The sequence below is a fragment of the Poromitra crassiceps genome (assembly GCF_964638095.1).
Source record: "Poromitra crassiceps genome assembly, chromosome: 9".
NCBI lineage: Eukaryota > Metazoa > Chordata > Actinopteri > Beryciformes > Melamphaidae > Poromitra > Poromitra crassiceps.
In genome coordinates, this window is record NC_139630.1 from 21,380,896 (window position 1) to 21,402,114 (window position 21,219).

General features: G+C 46.2%; 1 protein-coding gene across 1 annotated transcript in view; it reads left to right on the forward strand.

Moving 5' to 3' along the window:
• The window catches only part of LOC310782209 (uncharacterized protein), a gene marked incomplete at both ends in the record, with an annotated part of 117,053 nt that overhangs the window by 69,714 nt on the left and 26,120 nt on the right, over window positions 1-21,219 (forward strand). Inside the window, one exon of the mRNA XM_083642891.1 lies at window positions 290-463. Within this exon, the coding sequence (XP_083499017.1) occupies window positions 290-463 (174 nt within the window). The remainder of the gene's footprint in view (window positions 1-289; window positions 464-21,219) is intronic.

Below are 21,219 nucleotides of genomic sequence, written 5' to 3' on the forward strand. Positions count from 1 at the left end.
TATCCCTTTAAGAATTTATTGTCGTCTCGTCTTTCCACCAAATAGAAAAGTATTGATAGTGGTAACAATAAGGACCCAGATCGTTATGCAGACTTGAAAATGGTATCTATATCAATGAGAATTAACAATGCCCATCCTTAATTCTAACTCGCTTTGGATAAAAGCAGCTGCTAAATGATGTAATGTCATTGCATTATGTAATGTAATGTTACCAACAACAGTAATGTGATTTTATCCCTAACAGTGTTTTTAAAGTTGCTGTTTGTCTTCATCACAAATTTTCCTTCAGGCTGAGCGGCTGTCAGCTGTCAGAGAGAAGCTGTGACGCTCTGGCCTCAGTTCTCAGCTCCCAGTCCTCTACTCTGAGAGAGCTGGACCTGAGTAACAGCGACATGCAGGATTCAGGAGTGAAGCTGCTCTCGGCTGGACTGGGGAGTCCAAACTGTAGACTGGAGACTCTCAGGTCAGGATCACTGTTACTGTTCAACACAACATTTAAATTCTGATTTACATGCACATTAATGTCAGTGAAAATACCTGACCTCATTTTTCTGCTGATGTGATTTCTGAAACCAACACTCAGCTGTACCTTCTATCCTCTGTGAGAATTTTTCATTATTTCCTCTCCTCCCTTTGTTGTTGAAATAGAAAATAAATTCAAAATGAGTCAAGAACCGAAATAGGAACACAAACCCGATCCTTGGGTCAACTGCTAATATTGGAGACAATTACAGTTTCTGCATTATCACTGCATTATCATTATCGCACTTTTGAACAAGAAGTTGCTACTGAGACCTGGGATCTCTTTCTCCGAAACCTCTACAAAATCATCAAGATTAAACAAACTATTAGTGCTGGGTGATATTGATGAAAATGGTATCACAATAAAAAACAACATCAGGGGATAGTTTTATCACAATATAGGCAATGTAAAATCACTGTTCCTGTCAAGCCCCAGCTAATGTAAGCCAATGCATTCCAATCTAAGGCCCTATAGCAAAGTGAAAAGAAATCAAAAGCATTCAGCGGTTCCTTAGCTGAAGGACTTATACACTAATCAATCAGAGCAGCATGAAGGGCATACTGCAGAAATTTATATATATTCCAAAATCAAAAATGAATATAGCCTAAGTATACTGTAGGAGTAGAATTCCAAGTTACTGCTACAATATGATGGTGTAGGCCAATAAACATCAGTAGATGATTAGGATAGCAGACAAGGCATTTACAAATACTGTAATAATAATGAGAATGATTAACTCATTGAGTGCCAAGGACGAGTATAGTCGTCAATTCGAATAGTAACGTAGAGTGCCAAAGACGACTAAAGTCGTCAATTGCGTTTTTTGACGGTGGGACGTGGATCAAAGCCTCGTGCATCTCCTGTAAAAATATTGTAGCTATTGAAGGTGTATAACCTATTTTATGGACCCATTAGGTGGCGACAGTGCTCTCCAGATTAGAGAAAGTTGAGGAAAAAAAGCAGAAAAAGCCCCGTGATGAAAGAGAAACCGATGCATGAGCCAGAGCGGCACAGATTGCTCTGGCTGCCTGGAGCCAACGTTAGCTGCGAACAGCAGTCAATCCGCTCCCACAAATGAGCCCCTCTGTCTCTGCTGCATAGTTTCTCCACACGATTAGCCGCCAGAAAATAAAACCGAAGCCAAACCATTATCATGAGAATGGTTTGGCTTTTCAGTGTCGCGCTGGGAGCCGGCGCACAAGGCTGAGCGCTCCGAAAATAGACTGGGTGCAGCGCACTTTGAAACGCGCAGCAGAAAGCCTATAATCAGACGCAGCTTCATCCCAGCTCACAACCGAAACCCCAGAAACGCAGACGAACGCGAGCCCGATCCAGACTCCCCCGACGAGCGGCCGCCATCCGAACGTGGATCCGTAAGGCAGCAGAGCCTGCCATAGCAGGCAGCAGAGACTCGCCTGACACACGCAGCAGCCAGCAGAGTGAGCAGAGCCACCAGAGACACTCCCACGGAGGAGGAGTTTGGAGTTAAGGGGGTGTGGGTGCTGTTTATTGAAGGAAATTACTGTTCAGATGTTTCAGGTCAGGAAATATTAGCTTCAGAGTCAGTGAATGTGCTTGAAATGCTTAATTTCACAAAAGGCTGAATATCTCAGCTTCTAATTTGAAACGCCTGTTTTTGCTGAAAACAACCTATCTTCTCCGGCTCATAACTAAAGAACGGAAAATGGTATCAATAAACTTTTTTTTGCTGATGATACAATAGAGTCTCCTCGTTCTTGGTGCGTGTTCGGTGTTTACATAGTAATATCACACAATATTCTGTGGGCCTCGAGAAATCACTGAAAACGCTCTGAAACTCTGGCACTGGGAGCATCCGTTCTCCAAAAGTGGCTGGCACTTAATGAGTTAATATGAATTCATAAATCTCAAGTAGATAAAGCATTACCCCGGGTAGTGCTTTGCATAGGACAGCCATCCCGAAGAGGGATGGCTGTCCTATGCAAAGCACTACCCGGGGGGCTATGTGGCTCACTGCTCACTTGTTGGCAGAGGCATATATCTGTGGTGCGGTTGTTCTAATTAAGTTGGATATGCTGGAATACTAAGTAAAACTCAGGGTCCCATGCAGAGGCTGAACAGCCCATCTAGCCCGCCATGCTGCTCGTCAACCCAGAACCAAGCTCAATCTTGAAAAGCACACAGCTACTCTTCCTCTGAGGGAAGATTGCCCTCTCACTGACCTCTCCATGTACATTGACAACAGCGGTGATCCTGGACAACCAGCTGTCCAGCTCTGCCTACATTGCAGTGACTACCCGCTCATGTAGGTTCTCGCTGTACATCATCCGAAAAATCGGACTGTTTCTTACAAGGGAAGTGACTCAACTCATGGTCCACCATGCACTTATCATCTCCCCCCTGGACTACTGCAACATTCTTCTGGCTGGGCTACCTGCATCAGCAATCAGACCATTGCAGCTCATCCAGAATGCTGCTGCCTGTCTGGTGTTCAACCAACCTAAAGTATCTCACGCCACTCCCCTCTTCACTGGCTTCCCATCTGGGCATGCATCAAATTCAACACACTGGTACTTGCCTACAGGGCAGTACACCAGGCTGCTCCCCCTATCTGCAATCTATGGTCAGGTTTCAAACCTCGGCTCGCCCCTTCTGCTCCTCCACCCTTGCAGGTTGCCTTGCTCCTCCTTCCTCCTCCTCCTATGTGGGCCCAAAAGTCGCACATCCTTGTTGACTCTTCTCATTCCTGGCGTCACAATGTTGATATGAGCTCCCCCTTCTGTCAGAATCACTGTGCATCTTTCGGCGTTGACTAAAAACACACCTCTTCAGGCTACACCTGGACCCTTCTTAAACCGCTCTTTAAAATAATTACTTACTCCTTCAAGTATTGACAAATGTTACTTATTCCTTTAAAAAAGTCTTAGCTGATGCAGACTGTGTTGCACAGTTGATTTTACTACTCTTGACGCTTTGGATAAAACCATCTGCTAAATGACATAATGTAATGTAATGTAATGTAATGTAATGTTACCAGCAACAGTAATTTAATTGTATCCCCAACACTGTTGTTGTTTGTCTTCATCACTAATTTTCCTTCAGGTTGAGTGTCTGTCAGCTGTCAGGGAGAAGATGTGAAGCTCTGGCCTCAGTTCTCAGCTCCCCGTCCTCTAGTCTGAGAGAGTTGGACCTGAGTAACAATGACCTTCAAGATTCAGGAGTGAAGCTGCTTTCTGCTGGACTGGCGAGTCCACAATGTAGACTGGAGACTCTCAGGTCAGGATCACAGTTACTGTTCAACATACCATTTAAATTCTACTTTACATGCACATTGTCAGTCAAAATACCTGAGCTTTGAAACAGCGGAGAAACAAACATTTAGCTTTACTTTCTCTCTTGTTGAAATAGAAAATAAATTCTGTCACAAATTTAGTCAAGAACTGAAATTAAAATACATAAGCTGATACATATGTCAGCTGTTAATATTGAAGAATTATTTTTAACAGAGTTTACACTGAGATGGGGGATCTTTTCAGAAAACCAGTAGAAAAACTTTGAAAAGCAATCCTTAAGAATAAATAAATGATTAGCTCTGGGTGATATGGCTGACAATGTTTTTATAATTACAACGTTCATATCAGGCGATATAATTTTATCACAATGTGTAAAATCACAATATGTGACAGCTCCTGGCGTTTTGACCCACAAGTAGGCCGATGTCATTTTTCATTTTTTACAGATTCTGAACTGCAGACTGTAAGCTTTCAAATGATGTGTCACATTGTAATCTGAAAAAATGAAGGAGATAAGCGTATTTTAATGTTCACATTCCGAAAAGCAAGAATCTGAGAAATCAGCCCTCAAAGTTGGAGATGTTTTTCACACCTAGGCAACCAGGTAAGGGGGGAGAGGACAATAGCTCCTCATTTACATTAACCACTCCCAAACCATTTCAGCTGTCAGTCTCTCTCAAATGGGTTGTGTGCACTACACAACCCAGTGACAAAAACAAAACAAAAAGGAGAGGGGGTTGTATCATTTTTTAGTGGTCTGTACAGACCATTGGTCAGTACCACTAGGGGGTGCTAAAGCGAATGGTCCGGACCAGTTGGTGTGGTCCGTCACTGTACCACAGACCACTAGTGTGGTCTGTCACGTGGTCCGTCAGTGTTCCTTCTCCTCTTAATGCATCGCAGTCAGCGTACAGACGCTCTGACCATGGTCCGGACCACCAGTGTGTGGTCAGTCAGCTGGTCAGTGTGGTCTGTCACGTGGTCGGTCAGCGTTCCTTCTCGTCACAATGCATCAGTCAGCGTACAGACGCTCTGACCATGGTCCGGACCACCAGTGTGTGGTCGGTCAGGTGGTCTGTCACGTAGGCTACGTGGTCCGTCAGTGTTAATTCTCCTCTTAATGCATTGCAGTCAGCGTACAGACGCTCTGACCATGGTCCGGACCACCAGTGTGTGGTCAGTCAGCTGGTCAGTGGTCCGTCAGTGTTCCTTCTCGTCACAATGCATCAGTCAGCGTACAGACGCTCTGACCATGGTCCGGACCACCAGTGTGTGGTCGGTCAGGTGGTCTGTCACGTAGGCTACGTGGTCCGTCAGTGTTCCTTCTCCTCTTAATGCATCAGTCAGCGTACAGACGCTCTGATCATGGTCCGGCCGTGGTCGGTCAGGTGGTCAGTCAGTGTGGTCTGTCACGTATGCTACGTGGTCTGTCAGTGTTCCTTCTCCTCTATGTGTGGTCGGTCATGTGGTCTGTCACACGTGGTCCGTCACGACAAATCCCCCCCAATATTTAAGCCTGATAAAATGTGCCCCCCCCCCAATAAATTGATGTACAAAAATGAGAAAACAGAGATTTACTGCGCGATACAGCTGTTCGTGGCATTACCGCGGAGCCAGCGCTCCTAGGGGAGAGCAGAGCAAGGAACTAACCATTCTACTAACACGGAAATCGATGTAAGGGGTATATATACCACTCCCATAACATGTGTGTATCACTTAGGGTGTCGAGTCATAGTCTATTTTTAATTTATCTTCATTGAATGTTTCAAAACTGCATGTTTAAATAAGAATAGACTAATTATTATTTCCACCCACCACTCATTTATTTTGGTTAGTTACTTTCATGTAAAAAGTTTGGAAGGAACAAGCGGGGAGAAATATGCAAATGTATTTGTCCAATGTGGTCTAATGACATTGCTCTCTGTCAGAACTTGTTTGGATGTCCTTGTTGGTCTTGTTAGTTATGCCACCACTCTGTGTGTCTGATTAGGGGCAGTTCATTCATTCATACTGTGAGCTGCTGTGCTTTTGTTGATGGCTATTGAAAATTGAAAATATTGGAAATGAAATGGCTAAACTTAAATCTTGGTTTGATGAAAATAAGTTATCGTTAAATTTGAAAAAACTAAGTTCATGGTTTTTGCTAATAAAAGAAAGGATGAAGTCTCACTATCTATTGATGGAGTTAACATTGAGCAAGTTTCTGAGTTTAGGTTTTTGGGAGTTACAATGGATGAAAAATGTACATGGAAATCCCATATATCATTATGTTAAAAAAAAAAGGTGTCAAAGAATATTTTTATTTTGAACAAAGCTAATGTGTTAGATTGTAACACAATGAGAATGTTGTACTGTTCACTTATACTGCCCTATTTTAGTTATTGTGTTGAAGTGTGGGTAGCTCATATATAAGCAATATAATGCCATTGTTTTTATTACAGAAAAGAGCAGTTAGAATCATTCACAAAGTTGAATTTAGAGAACATACTAATAGTTTATTTATTAAGTTAGGGTTATTTAAACTTAATGAGATAATAGAACTGCAGACATTATTAGTTATATGTTTAAAGCCAAAAATAGGGTATTGCCAGAGAACATGCAAAAATTGTTTGTTTACCTCAGAAGATGAAAGTCACAGGAGGAGATTTGATTTTAAGCATCAAGCTACTCGGACCACTTTAAAACAAATGTGTATTTCTGTTATTGGTGTAAAACTTTGGAATTCTCAACAGAAGGACCTAATGGGTTGTACAAGTATTTTTCAGTTAAAAAAGTTTTTATAAAGAGAGACAAATTAGACATTATGCACTTGAAACTTAATTGGATGTTAGTTTTATTTGATTTAAGGTTGCAATCTTTTTTTTATAGGTTATTTTTGTTTATGTTGTTGTAATCACGGTGTTGATGGTGTAGGTATCTGTAAATGACAGACCATTTAAGATTCTTTGTGTTCAAGTAAGGGGCAGATACAAAATAAGAATTATATTCTTCTTTCTGCTCCTTTTCAGTCATGAAAAGCATTGATTTCAAACATGTATTTTGATGTATTGTGTGACCAAATTTATATTGTACTATTGTGCATTTTCATGACAGGAACAAATAAAAAAATGAAATGAAATGAAAACTAATTACCGGTAGTTCAGTTAGTTAAACCAACTTCTCTTCAAAAGTACTTTGAACACTTCTCAATTGACTGCATAAAGTAATTTTACACTTGAAATGATTGGCTACAGATTCCAAACAGCCGACAGTGGTGAGAGTGTTGCTAGCCGATATGTCAAAGGCTTTTGACAGAGTGGACCATGCTAAGCTGCTACAACACCTGGTCGACATGAATCTGTGCCCAAGACTCCTGGCCTGGTTACACAGCTACACCACAGGAAGGAGCCAGAGGGTAAAGGCCAACGACACCTATAGCTCCTGGACAGAGGTAATGTCTGGTGTGCCGCAAGGAGGGGTGGCCTCCCCATACAGTACTTATTCCTCCTGTACATGTCAATCCGAAAAACAGCCTTCAGCGACACTCTGGACACTGGGTATGCTGATGGTATGGCCGGTCTTTCCCGGGCCATACCACTGACCAACATCTACAGCGACAGGTCAATGGAGATGGAGGCCAAGCAGCTGGATGAATGGGCTGCAGATAACATGGAGCTGAATGGAAAGAAGTCTGTGGAGATGAGAATTTGTTTCTCCAAAAACCCTCTGCAGCTGCCCCCTCTCTTCCTGGGAGGACAGGAGGTTCCCATCGTCACCACAACCAAATATCTTGGTTTCCACCTGGACAATGACCTCAGCGGCAACACTCAAGTGGAACAGTCAGTCAAGAAAGCTTCAAAAAGGTTACACTTCCTGACTGTGCTAGCCAGGCAAGGCCTACCCTGTGAAGATCTGGTGACCATCTATACCACCCAGGCCTTGTCTGGAATATGGAGGAGTCCTAGTGGGATGCAACAAAAAACAGACAGCACAACTGGAGAGAGTGCAAAGGAGAGCCATCAAAATCATCTCCAGAGGCAATCTGATTCAGCCTCAACTCCCATCCCTACAAAGCAGGAGAGAAGAGGCAGCAATAAAACTGGTCAAGGACATGATGAACACACATCACCCACTGCACGACCTGCTCCCACAGGACAGAGCCAGCTGCACTGGCCGGACACTGCGGAGTGGCAGACAGCTCATGACCTTCTTGGCCAGGACAAAACGCCTGAGAACAGCAACCCTGCCCACTCCTGTGAGACTCTTTAACACTCAGTCTTAAGAGACTCTTATGTCTGTGTTTGATGTATTATTGTGTTTCTATGTCCTGAAAATGTGACCTGACCTGTGATATGTAATCTATTTTTATAATCTATTTTCTTGTTTTTAGCTAGATCTTAACAGTTCTGTGTGTAAATTCTGCTTTTATTCAGTGAATACTGTGAGCAAGAATCAAATAAACTCAAACTCAAACTCAAATCAACCCCCCCCCCCCCTTTTTTTTTTTTTACCCAAATGCATTCTGGAAATAAAGGTGTATGCTACTGTTCTTTCTTTTGTTAAATTCTTTCGGATGTTTTTAAAGGTCCATTTTCATGTACAAGATTTTCCATTTCCTGTTCGTCATTAGTGCTAAGATGTGTAAGGGAAATTAATTTATGCTGCTGTAAGGCCTTGGACCATGGCATATAACATATATCCATATAATATATATGGAAATAACAGGGAAGCATCTGTGGAAGTCTTGTTTTCATTCAATAAAACTGCCTTAAAAATCTAACTCAGAGTGGGATACTTACAACACCAATATCCTTTTGATCATAAATTGATCATAAATTACCATTATATTGGTTGATAAGCCTATGATACATATAATCTCAACAGACAACAAAGTATAGAGAGTGATTTCCATAACAGCAACTGGCATGTATTTGGCTCATAGTCATAAGGATGTCTTTTGCTTTAACTTGTGTGTTCTGTATGTAGCTTAAATAATCAAACATCAAAGCTTAATATTGTCATATCACAGCAGTCATATAGCCTAATAATCTATATAATTATATTTGATGATTCACTATTTTTTATTTTTTATTATTATTATTATTATTATTATTATTATTATTATTATTATTATTATTATTATTATTGTAACAGACTGTTCTGTATGTTATTGTGTACTCTTATTGTGAAGTCCGGAAGAGGAAGTGGACAGTTGGTTCACTCTCTGTATCTCTCTCGCCCCTGACCAAGTAAATGAGTGGCTGCAGCTCCCAACAACAAGCGGTCTCTGACTCATTTCTTCACCATAAACAATATATAAAGAACCCAAAATGCTCGGTTACATTTGTAATATCGAGTGGACGTTTACATTGAGGCCATCGGCCATTGTTGATGACGTTTCACTGTGCGACACTCAGTTACTCCATGTCAGAAATAAAGATGGACGCATGTTGTATACCAGTCAAACTTATGTCTGTTTATTTAGACAATTATATGTCAATAGAACAGTAAACATTACATTATTATTATTATTATATTGATATTATTAATTTAGTAACGTTACTTAGTAACGTTAGTAAATGCCCAACAATGATGGTCATTGACGCATGCATTTAGACGAGAAGGAACACGGACCACGTAGGCTACGTGACAGACCACAGGCACACATGACGGACCACACCACACATCAAGACAAGTGGTCGTGTACACTGACTGACGATGCCTGACGACAAAGAACACGGACGGACCTACGTGACTGACCACACAACCAGCTGACCGACCACACACTGATGGTCCGGACCATGGTCAGAGCGTCTGTACGCTGACTGACGATGCATTATGAACACTGACGGACCACGTACTAGCGTACGTGACAGACCACACAACCAGCTGACCGACCACACACTGATGGTCCGGACCATGGTCAGAGCGTCTGTACGCTGACTGATGCATTAAGAGGAGAATGAACACTGACGGACCACGTAGCCTACGTGACAGACCACCTGACCGACCACACACTGGTGGTCTGGACCATGGTCAGAGCGTCTGTACGCTGACTGATGCATTGTGACGAGAAGGAACACTGACGGACCACGTGACAGACCACACTGACCAGCTGACTGACCACACACTGGTGGTCCGGACCATGGTCAGAGCGTCTGTACGCTGACTGCAATGCATTAAGAGGAGAATTAACACTGACGGACCACGTAGCCTACGTGACAGACCACCTGACCGACCACACACTGGTGGTCCGGACCATGGTCAGAGCGTCTGTACGCTGACTGATGCATTGTGACGAGAAGGAACGCTGACGGACCACGTGACAGACCACACTGACCACCTGACTGACCACACACTGATGGTCCGGACCATGGTCAGAGCGTCTGTACGCTGACTGCGATGCATTAAGAGGAGAAGGAACACTGACGGACCACGTGACAGACCACACTAGTGGTCTGTGGTACAGTGACGGACCACACCAACTGGTCCGGACCATTCGCTTTAGCACCCCCTAGTGGTACTGACCAATGGTCTGTACAGACCACTAAAAAATGATACAACCCCTGCTGACAAAAAGACACTTCTAGTAAGGTAGGGGTTCTCAAAGTGGGGGTCCAGGGCCCTTGAGGGTATTCCAGGGGTCCCCAGCAAAAACATAGGCTATATATATATATATATATATATATATTCACTATAATTCCATCCATAAGTAACAGAATGATAGGTGGTCATAGGTTTCATGCATTTCTGTAATAAAACATCTAAAATATCTTATGAAATGGGGGTCTAGGGTCTAATCTTTGTCAGTTTAGGGGTCCTTGATTTGAGTTGTAGGTAAGCAGATTCCAGGCGTACTGGGTTAAAAGGATGCAATACTTTACTGCCATTGTAAAAATGAGTAACAGCTAGGTTCTCATGTCCTCCTGACTACAGTGTGTGTGCAGCGCATCCCCAGGTGATGTCAAAAACACCATCTAGCCTATCGGTTTTATAATTTTGTCTATTTTCTGATGTGTTGTTGCCACAGCCTAACGGGTAGCTAGATCAAGCTAGCTATCAAAGAGTATTGAAGGCAAGAGTCGACAACTGTATGCTTTAATTTAGACAATAGCGCTACCACCAAAGACAGGCCAAAATGGCTTCTCTGTGTGCTTACAACGGATTAACTGTCACTTCTTATTTTAAGTCATTTGCTAACGTTAGCCAGAGCCATCCACAAACTGTTGTTTGCAATGAGGCATAACATCGGTCTTGTGAGTCAGTGAATTCCTCCATGTTGTCCTGGGTTAATCAGAGAGAGCTCTACCTAAAGCAGTCAGACCATGTGACACAGAGAGACGACAGTATGGGAGTGGGAGGAAAGAAAGCCGGGATCTCGTGGCTACTCCGATGTAAACAAAAGCCGAATAGCCAATCGAAACTCTGTATGCAAATACAAGAGTGAGCCTTTGTTCTGCTTGTTTCCAAGTACTAAAGCAACTCGAGTTATATTTAACAAGATGCACGTATTTAATGACCCCAAAACATCTTCATTTATATGGAATGGATACTTCAAATAAGCTATGGTGTACTAATGGAAAAAATGGAAAAAAAAATCAAGAAAAATACTTTAGATCCCCCTAGTGGAAAACTGAAACAGCCGACTTGCGGTCCCTAGCGCCAGGAAGTGTCACATATGTTAAGTTTAAAGATTTTTTTCTTGAATACAAATTTCATTCATTCCTTAGAAATAAAATCTAGGAGGGTGTTAGGGTTTTGTTTGTTGGACTCAAGGGCAGAGACAGACAGAGACAAAATATCAAGTTGTAACACAGTTTGTTTATTTAAATGTTATTGGTTGAGTCCGGCTGGACTAGATACTCAGGTTGAAGGATGGCAGGCTAGAGTCCAGATAGGTGAACGAGCAGGCATACAGAAGTCCGGGCTGGCAGAGAGCAAGCAGGCTGAAGTCCAGGCTGGCAGAGAACAGGTAGGCTGAAGTCCAGGCAGATGGCGAGCAGGCAGACAGACAGGTGAGGATTGGCGCCAGTAGTCAGAGTTAGGACAGCAGACGTTCCTCTCCGTGTAGCTGAGAAGATAATCTGACAGTGTCTTGACGTCTGGGCTGGGTATATGAAGCCTGCTGATTGGTGATGCTTGGCAGCTGCGATAGCTGGAGATCAGCTCCACACACCTGGCTCCAATCCTGTAATCACAACAGAAAGGAGGGGGCGAGAGAGACTAGGAGGCAGAGGTTGAGGGCATGACAGTACCCCCCCTCTACGGGCGCCACCTGGCGCACGCCTGGCTCCGTCAGGGTGCTGGCGACGGAAGTCCCGGATGAGCGTGGGGTCCAGTATGTTCCGCCGAGGAACCCAGCAGCGCTCCTCCGGACCATAACCCTCCCAGTCGACCAAATACTGGAATCCGCGGCCCCGGCGACGGACATCCAGGATACGCCTCACGGTGTAGACTGGACCACCCTCCACCATCCGAGGAGGAGGAGGGGCGGCTGTGGGAGGGACAAGAGCACTGGACTGCACCGGCTTTAACAGAGACACATGAAATGTGGGATGGATCCTTTTAAGGGAGGAAGGAAGCTTAAGCCGAACAGCACATGGGTTAATGATGGTTTCAATTTCATACGGCCCAACGTAGCGAGGTGCAAGCTTTCGAGAATCCACCTTGAGAGGCAGATCTCTCGAAAGAAGCCATACCTTCTGCCCTGGAGCGTAGGCTGGAGCTGGAACACGGCGACGGTCGGCCTGGACCCGTGACCTGGAGGCAGCTCGGAGTAATGCGGCGCGGGCTCTTTTCCAGGTAGCGCGGCAGCGGCGCATCTGGGCCTGAACTGAAGGGACTGCAATCTCCTCCTCCTGGCCTGACAACAGAGGAGGTTGATAGCCCAAAGAACATACAAACGGAGACATACCAGAGGATGCGTTGGGAAGGGTATTGTGGGCGTACTCCACCCAGGGCAGCTGTGAGCTCCAAGAGGAGGGGTTCGCCGCGGTGATACAGCGAAGAGCTGCTTCCATCTCCTGGTTTGCTCTTTCAGTCTGTCCGTTGGTCTGAGGATGGTACCCTGAAGATAAGCTGACGGTGGCTCCCATGGCTGTGCAGAATGCCTTCCAGACCTGCGAGGTGAATTGAGGCCCCCTGTCGGAGACAATGTCTGCAGGCAAACCATGTACACGAAACACATTTTGCACTAACAGGTCGGCTGTTTCCCTAGCAGAAGGCAGCTTGGGCAGGGCAATGAAGTGGACTGCTTTAGAGAAACGGTCTATGACCGTGAGAACGGTGGTGTTACCTCCAGATGGGGGAAGGCCAGTGACGAAGTCCACCGCTATGTGTGACCATGGCCGGCTGGGGACAGGCAGGGGACGGAGCAGGCCAGAGCTGGGCTTTGTGGAGGTCTTGCTGCGGGCGCAGACAGAGCAAGCTGCCACAAATGACCGTGTATCCTGGTCCATTGTGGGCCACCAGAAACTCTGCCGAAGGAAGGCCATTGTCCGACGAACCCCCGGGTGACAGGTAAGGCGGGATGAGTGAGCCCATTGCAGAACCTGGGAGCGGACAGAATCAGGTACAAACAGGAGGTTAGGAGGACCATTACCTGGGTCGGGCTGGGCCCTCTGGGCTTGGCGGACCTTGGTTTCGATCTCCCAGGTAACGGCAGCGATGACACATGAAGATGGAAGAATGGGCTCTGGGTCCGTGTTTGCCTCCTCCACCGCAAACTGGCGTGACAGCGCATCAGGCTTCACGTTCCTCGAACCTGGGCGGTAGGTGAGTGTGAAATTAAACCTGCCAAAAAACAGAGCCCACCCTGCTTGGCGTGAGTTGAGCCGCTTCGCCTCCTTGATGTAGGTGAGGTTTTTGTGGTCTGTCCACACGACGAAGGGATGCTCAGCCCCCTCTAGCCAGTGTCGCCACTCCTCCAGCGCCACCTTCACAGCCAGGAGCTCTCTGTTGCCGACATCATAGTTCCTTTCTGCGGGGGAAAGTTTGTAGGACAGAAAGGCACAGGGATGTAGTTTATCATCAGCCAGTGTGCGCTGAGATAGGATTGCACCTACCCCTACATTAGAAGCGTCCACCTCCACAATGAACTGCCGGGTCCGGTCTGCCTGGACGAGCACTGGAGCGGAGACAAACCTGCGCCTGAGCTCCCCAAAGGCTGTCTCAGCCTCAGGTGTCCATCGAAATGAGATGGAGGTGGAAGTGAGTGCAGTCAGAGGGGCTGCTATGGTGCTGTAATTACGGATAAACCTTCGATAGAAGTTGGCAAATCCTAGAAACATTTGCAGTTGTTTGCGGCTAGTGGGCACAGGCCAGTCCCGGACTGCTGCCACTTTGGCCGGCTCCATCTCCATTTTCCCCGGGGAGATGACGAAACCCAGGAAGTGCACTGTGGATGCATGAAATTCACACTTCTCGGCCTTAGCAAACAGTCTGTTTTCCAGGAGACGCTGCAGCACTGCCCGCACATGTTTCCGGTGTTCCTGGAGAGACTGGGAGTAAATCAGAATGTCATCAAGGTAAACAAACGCAAAATGACCAATCATGTCCCTGAGTACATCGTTGACGAGTGCCTGGAAGACTGCGGGCGCATTAGTGAGGCCGAAAGGCATCACTAAGTACTCAAAATGGCCCAGGTGAGTGTTGAAAGCAGTCTTCCATTCATCTCCATCTTTGATGCGCACCAGGTGGTACGCGTTCCGGAGGTCCAGTTTTGAAAACACTGTGGCATCATGAAGGGGCACAAAAGCAGAGTCAATCAGAGGCAGGCAGTACTTGTTTTTAACTGTGATGTCATTTAGTTTTTTATAGTCTATGCATGGTCTCAACGACCCATCCTTCTTGCCCACGAAGAAGGCACCTGCACCCACCGGCGAGGATGAAGGTCGGATGATCCCTGCTGCCAAGGAGTCCTGGATGTATTTCCCCATGGCTTGCTGTTCCGGCAGAGAGAGATTGTACAGCCTGCTAGAGGGAAGAGGAGCTCCGGGCAAAAGCCTTACCTCACAATCGTATGGTCTGTGCGGAGGGAGTGTTAAAGCCTGTTGCTTACTGAATGCAGGAGCGAGGTCATGATATTCTTTTGGGACAGACGACAGATCTGGAGGTTCTGGTACTGGTAGCGGCTCAGAGGAAGGTGTCTGGGCGGAACGGAGGCAGTTAGCATGGCAGAATGAGCTCCATGACCCCACCGTGCCGGTGGTCCAGTTGATCTGGGGGTTATGGAGTTTTAACCAGGGGAAGCCCAACACCAGAGGAACATTTGGAGAATGAATGACATGAAACTGAATTTTTTCTTGATGATTTCCAAACATGTGAAGGGACAGGGGAACGGTTTTTCTGTCCACTTGGGCCAGCAGTACCCCGTTGAGGGCTGTGGTATTTAGTGGGACATCGAGGGGCTCAGTCTCGATGCCCCACTGCTGGCACGTACCATCATGGATGAAATTCTCATCTGCTCCAGAGTCTATGAGTGCAGAGAGTGTAATGGATTGCTGGCACCACACGATGGCAGCATCGAGCTGTGGACGGACAGGGAGAGAGGAAGTGGCTGCTCGACTCGACAATACCTCTCCAACTATTGCCGAGCCGACCCTTTTGCTGGACGGATGGGGCAATCCGAAATACGGTGGCTGGGGTTACCACAGTAAAAACAGGTCTGTGCTATAGCCATAGGTGTAGTCCCGGCAGAACGCGTGGGAACGGCGTTCCCATACTTCTCCAAGGGGTGTTTTGTGTGTGTCAGTGTGTGTGTGCATGTCGAGCCAATAAAACGAGTGAAACTTGACAACATTGTCATTCGTCCTATATTTAAGGTGGGCTGAATTATTCACACAGCATCAACTCGCGGCTTGAAGAAAGAAGGAAACATTCCACCTTAACTATATTTAAGGTGGGCTGAATGATTCACACAGCATCAACTCGTGGCTTGAAGGAAAAGGAAACATTCCACCTTAACTAGCTACAGCGTGGGGGAAACCTCAGTTTAATAAAAGCTATACTGAAACATACTGGCTTTTTCAGCATCAAAATATATTTTTTTCCACCAGTACCTCACTATAACAAGTAAAGATGAAAAAGGCAGCCAAACATCCTTTAATTTTTCGGACCAGCTGCTAAAAGGTACGTTTACAAGCATGAAGAAACAATGTTAAAAGCGTGTTTCTTTTCAACGCGGTTGAATCAAAAGTTAGCGTTAATCACCCCATTGCAATTTGCATCGCCAGATGCCAGTTGTGCAACTTGTGTGATCGCTGGTTGAGAGATTGTTTAGCTGTTTGTGTTGATAACTGAGTCTGCTCTGCTGTGCCCATATACGTATTGTAGTGGACCAGGTTTGTCCACGGTAAAGGTGATTGACAGGTAATCACAACCAAGACATTTCACCTGTTTGACGCTGCGCGCGATTGACTGGCTCCTGAGTTGATCAGCCGCGGCTGGACTTGATTAGAAGAGGGAGAACTGATAAAGCGGGGCGGAGTGCGTGCCGAGAGTGTGTCTGGGAGCGGTGCTTGTGAAGCAGGACAGGGCTGCTGTCCGAGCGGTCATTATTGAACAGAGACTGTCCTTGACGCGTGATTTCTAACCCCACATAGGATAAGCAATAACCACGCCCTGTGGCACCGGGATTGGCCAGAAGCATTGAAGCTTGGGACTAAAGCACCTGGGGTTTTTCATCTGCTTGTTACATTTTCAGTGCTGTACCTTTTCTCTGGGTAAGAATTGAGCTTGAAATTAACGATAATGATACATTATATTATATGAGCTATGAACGTGAACACAACACCGTTTATATTATTGCATGTTTTTGTAGATTGTGTACATTGTGTAGATTACAATTATTATGCTTATTATTAGTATTACTATGCTAAGAAATCGCTGTCCGTTCTCAAGAGCTATTCAGTTGGTTCATGAAATCGCTGGGCTGCGTGCCCTCCAGTGCTGCTCCTGGCCAATCCCGGCGCCACAGGGCGTGGTTATTGCTTATCCTATGTGGGGTTAGAAATCACGCGTCATTGACTGGTGCCAAGACGGTACCGCACTCACGGAACGGGAGGCGGGCGGGTGCCCGTTCTCTGTTCATAGCTGTTATGATTTGTTCCCATTAAAGCATATATCTTTTCCTTACGTCGTTGTCCGTGTGGGTTGTGCTCAGGGATCTGACACCGGACCTCACCGGATTAACAAAGGTGGTGGCAGCAGTGCTATTTAGCCTGTCCAGTGGATACTTAACATCCCAAGCAAGGTTTATTTCAGTATTTTAGTTTCAGAGCTGCAAATGTCATGGGCTTCTGCAGTGTTTATAGAGGACACAAGTTAGTCGTGTGTCAGTGACAGTGGTTTGCAGCACTTGAGGAATCCGTGAGTTTGCTCATTTAATTCGTTGATATAAGCGATTGCCCGCCCCGAACGATTAATGAATGAATAGGCTGCGTGAACGTTAGCGTGTGTGCGTGCGGGGGGGGGGGGGGGGGGGGGGGCGGGAGGAGGGCGCTTTGTTGGGACCTGTGCGTGTGCAGGTGTTCCCCATATAGGTGCGTTCCCCCACTTCTCTAGATAGCACTACACCTCTGGCTATAGCCCGACGACGAGCCCTTTCCTCAGGGAACAGATGGACCCGGTCGAGCTGCATGGGTTCGGGTTCTGGAAAGTTTGGAGTATCGGGACGTGACGAGAACAGAGAGACGGGGGTGTCAGTACGCCACAGGGCAATTTGATCCGCAATTTTAATGGCCAGACTAATGGCGGCGTCTAAGGAATTTAGTTCTCCCCGTAGTGCTATTTCCCGCCCAATCTCTCTATTCAGGCCGCTCTGGAACGCTGCAATGAGGGCCACATTATCCCATCCCGACTCAACAGCCAAACTGTGGAACTGGCTTATGAACTCACGAACTGGGAGGCTTCCTTGTCGAAGCTTCAACAAGCGCTGCCCCGCCTGTTGCCCTCGTATCGGGTGGTCGTACACTCGTTTGAGCTCCCCAGCAAATACGGCAAAGGACTGGGTGAACGGGGAGCCCTGTTCAAAGAGAGCATTGAAAAAGTTAAGCGGGGGTCCCTCCAGTAGGTTAACCAGATATGCAATTTTGGCAGCTTCAGTAGAGAAGCGGATGGGCTGAGCGTTGAACGACAAGTGACACTGTGTGAGAAATTGACGACAGCTGTGTGGATCACCTGAGTATTTTGCTGGAGGTGGGATGTGAGGCTCCGGAGCTGTGGTAGCAGGCAGCGCTGGCTGGTCGGGCTGAGGCAGAGCGGCAGCTGGAGCTGGTGTAAGACGCTCGGTGAGGCCCGTGATGGTCACACAAAGCCTCTGCATCTCCGAGGTCAGGGTCCGCAGACGCTCCTCCTGGCCTCCCAGCCATTGGCCCTGCTGAGCAAGGGCTTGTCTCATGGCGTCTGCCTCTGCCGAGTCCATATTGGTCAGAGTATCCTGTTAGGGTTTTGTTTGTTGGACTCAAGGGCAGAGACAGACAGAGACAAAATATCAAGTTGTAACACAGTTTGTTTATTTAAATGTTATTGGTTGAGTCCGGCTGGACTAGATACTCAGGTTGAAGGATGGCAGGCTAGAGTCCAGATAGGTGAACGAGCAGGCATACAGAAGTCCGGGCTGGCAGAGAGCAAGCAGGCTGAAGTCCAGGCTGGCAGAGAACAGGTAGGCTGAAGTCCAGGCAGATGGCGAGCAGGCAGACAGACAGGTGAGGATTGGCGCCAGTAGTCAGAGTTAGGACAGCAGACGTTCCTCTCCGTGTAGCTGAGAAGATAATCTGACAGTGTCTTGACGTCTGGGCTGGGTATATGAAGCCTGCTGATTGGTGATGCTTGGCAGCTGCGATAGCTGGAGATCAGCTCCACACACCTGGCTCCAATCCTGTAATCACAACAGAAAGGAGGGGGCGAGAGAGACTAGGAGGCAGAGGTTGAGGGCATGACAGAGGGGCATGGTGGCGCAGTCGTAGCACTGTCGCCTCACAGCTAGAAGGTCCTGGGTTCGATTCCCCTGGGACGCTGTGAACGCTGAAGGAGTGTGTGCCCGTCCGCATGTCCTCGAGTGCCCACCGCCTGGGTGGGGTCGTCAAAGGGCCTTTCTGTGTGGAGTTTGCATGTTTTTCCCGTGCCCCCTGGGGGTTTCCTTCATATAGGAACCCCTCACCAAAAACAATATCCTGGTCGCTGAAGGGGTGCCTCCTCTGGTCGTTCGGGGCGCCTGTTCGGAGGGAGGGGAACTTGTTTGAATAGCGTGATCCTCCCACGTGCTATGTCCTACCGGTGAAGCTTCCCCTGTAAGGTGAAAATAAGCGGCTGGCTACTGCCCATGTCTCGGAGGAAGCATGGAGCCAGTTTCGGCTCTCCCCAGATTGGCAGAGGGTGGAGCAGCAACCAGGATAAACAAAAAAACGCACTAATGGGGATAAAAATGGGATAAAAAATCGGGGGCGGGGGAGAGAGAAAAAAAGAAATAAAATTGAACCTCTTGGATTAAGTCAAGAAAAAGCAACCCTGTATAACCACAAATGTAAAGTTATATGTGAAAGCCACTGGTATTTCGACCCACAAGTAGGCCGAGGTCATTTTTCATTATTTTACGGATTATGAAAGTGCAGATTGTAAGCTTTCAAATGATGTGTCACACATTGTAACCTGAAAAAGAAACACATAATAATGAGATATGCTTATTTGAATGTGCACACTCCTAAAAGCAAGATCCAGAGAAAACAGCCCTAAAAGTTTACCTTACCCTTTACCTGGGAAGCCAGGTAAAGGGGGTATGGACAATAGGTCCCCATTTACATTAACAACTCCCCAACCACTCCAGCTGTCAGTCAGCACTGACAGATGGGAGACTGTCTACACAACCCCCTCCAAAAAACACTTATCTTAAGTTAGTGGTTCTAAAAGTGGGGGTCCAGGGACCCCCAGGGGTCATTGAGGGTATTCCAGGCGTCCCCCAGCAAAAAGGGGGATACTTTATTTTCACTATAATTCCATCCATAACACAATGACAGATGGTAATGGTAAACATTGAAAAGCAAAAATCTTTTGCCATCCAGTTCCATTGTATTGGAGAGAAGGCAGAAATCTCTATGACTGATATCTCCAAAACCCAGACTACCAACACAAAACAATCTAGATGGATAAATAGTACTACAGGTTAGAGGAAAAAATGTATTTGGGATTTTAGGGTGAGCTGTTTAAGCCCTTGACACAGCAAGCTGACAGTTGGCCGTCGGCCATGTCTGGGCATCTGTCGCTTTAGTATTTGTGTCCCGCACCATTGGCTCTAGCCTGCTTTGATGGCGGGTGGCGGCTTTTCCGGCCGTCGGCTCTTTGGTGAAAGAAATCACTCTGATTGGCTGGTCAGGGGTAGAGAAATCACTCTGATTGGCTGGTCAAGTGTAGCGAAACAGAAGAGAGAGGGCACACACAAATCTCTCTGCTCATTTTCCAAATTCATCTCACCTGATAATTCCAAAACGTGCATTTGGGAAAGTCCCTCGAGCCTCTCGCTGCAGATTGCCCATTCAGTGTGGTTTCTCCTTATTATTGACATCTGCCTTGTCCTTTCAGCAAAAGTCCAGACAAGGGCTGACATACGGCAGTGTCATTTGCAACTTTTTATCAGACATATTCTTGATTAGCTGTATTACGAAGCCATTTAAGCAAAAAGCAAACTTGGCAAAAGCTACTTTCTATTTAATGTTTCATGAATCAGGTCTCACGCAGGTGCAGAACATATGCTAGTCGGCTGTCATGTTTGCAATATGTTCAAACGCAACTTTTTAACCCCGACACAGGAGACGTGAGGTGATGTATCGGTCGGCATGTAGTTGCTGCTAAGTGTTTTCGGTGTGTGTCAGCCAGAGGTGGAAGGAGTACTGACAAATCCTACTCAAGTACAAGTATTGTTACTTGAGTGAAAATTAACAAGTACAAGTCCAGGAAATTACGCAAGTAAGAGTAAAAAGTAGCCTATTTAAAAGTACTCAAATTACTCGAGTAAAAGTACATTTGCGTTGATTAGAGGTTAAATTCTCTGCTTGAACCCGACCCGGCCCGTGGGTCGGGGCCAGAATTTCCCCTCTATTCCTCAGCCCCGGGCCGGGCTTGTGGTCAGATATAGGGCCCTTACTTTTTATTTTTTATAATTGGGGTGCTAATTGGTGTTATAATCAGAATGTTATATGTACATTGTAACCTTAGGACCTTATCAATTCATGAGATTGAACAGACAACACGGATATAGTTTAGATAAACAACCAACTTACTAAGACAATTTCGGGTTCAGGCTGGGCTCGGCTCAGACAGAACATGCAGAGGCTCGGGTCGAGCTTTTTTGGGCCCGATCTAAGCTTTGGTAAGAATTTGGTGTTACCTTAAAAATGTTTTATATTTTAATAATGTACCCAAATACATTTCACACATCGAACACGTTACGTT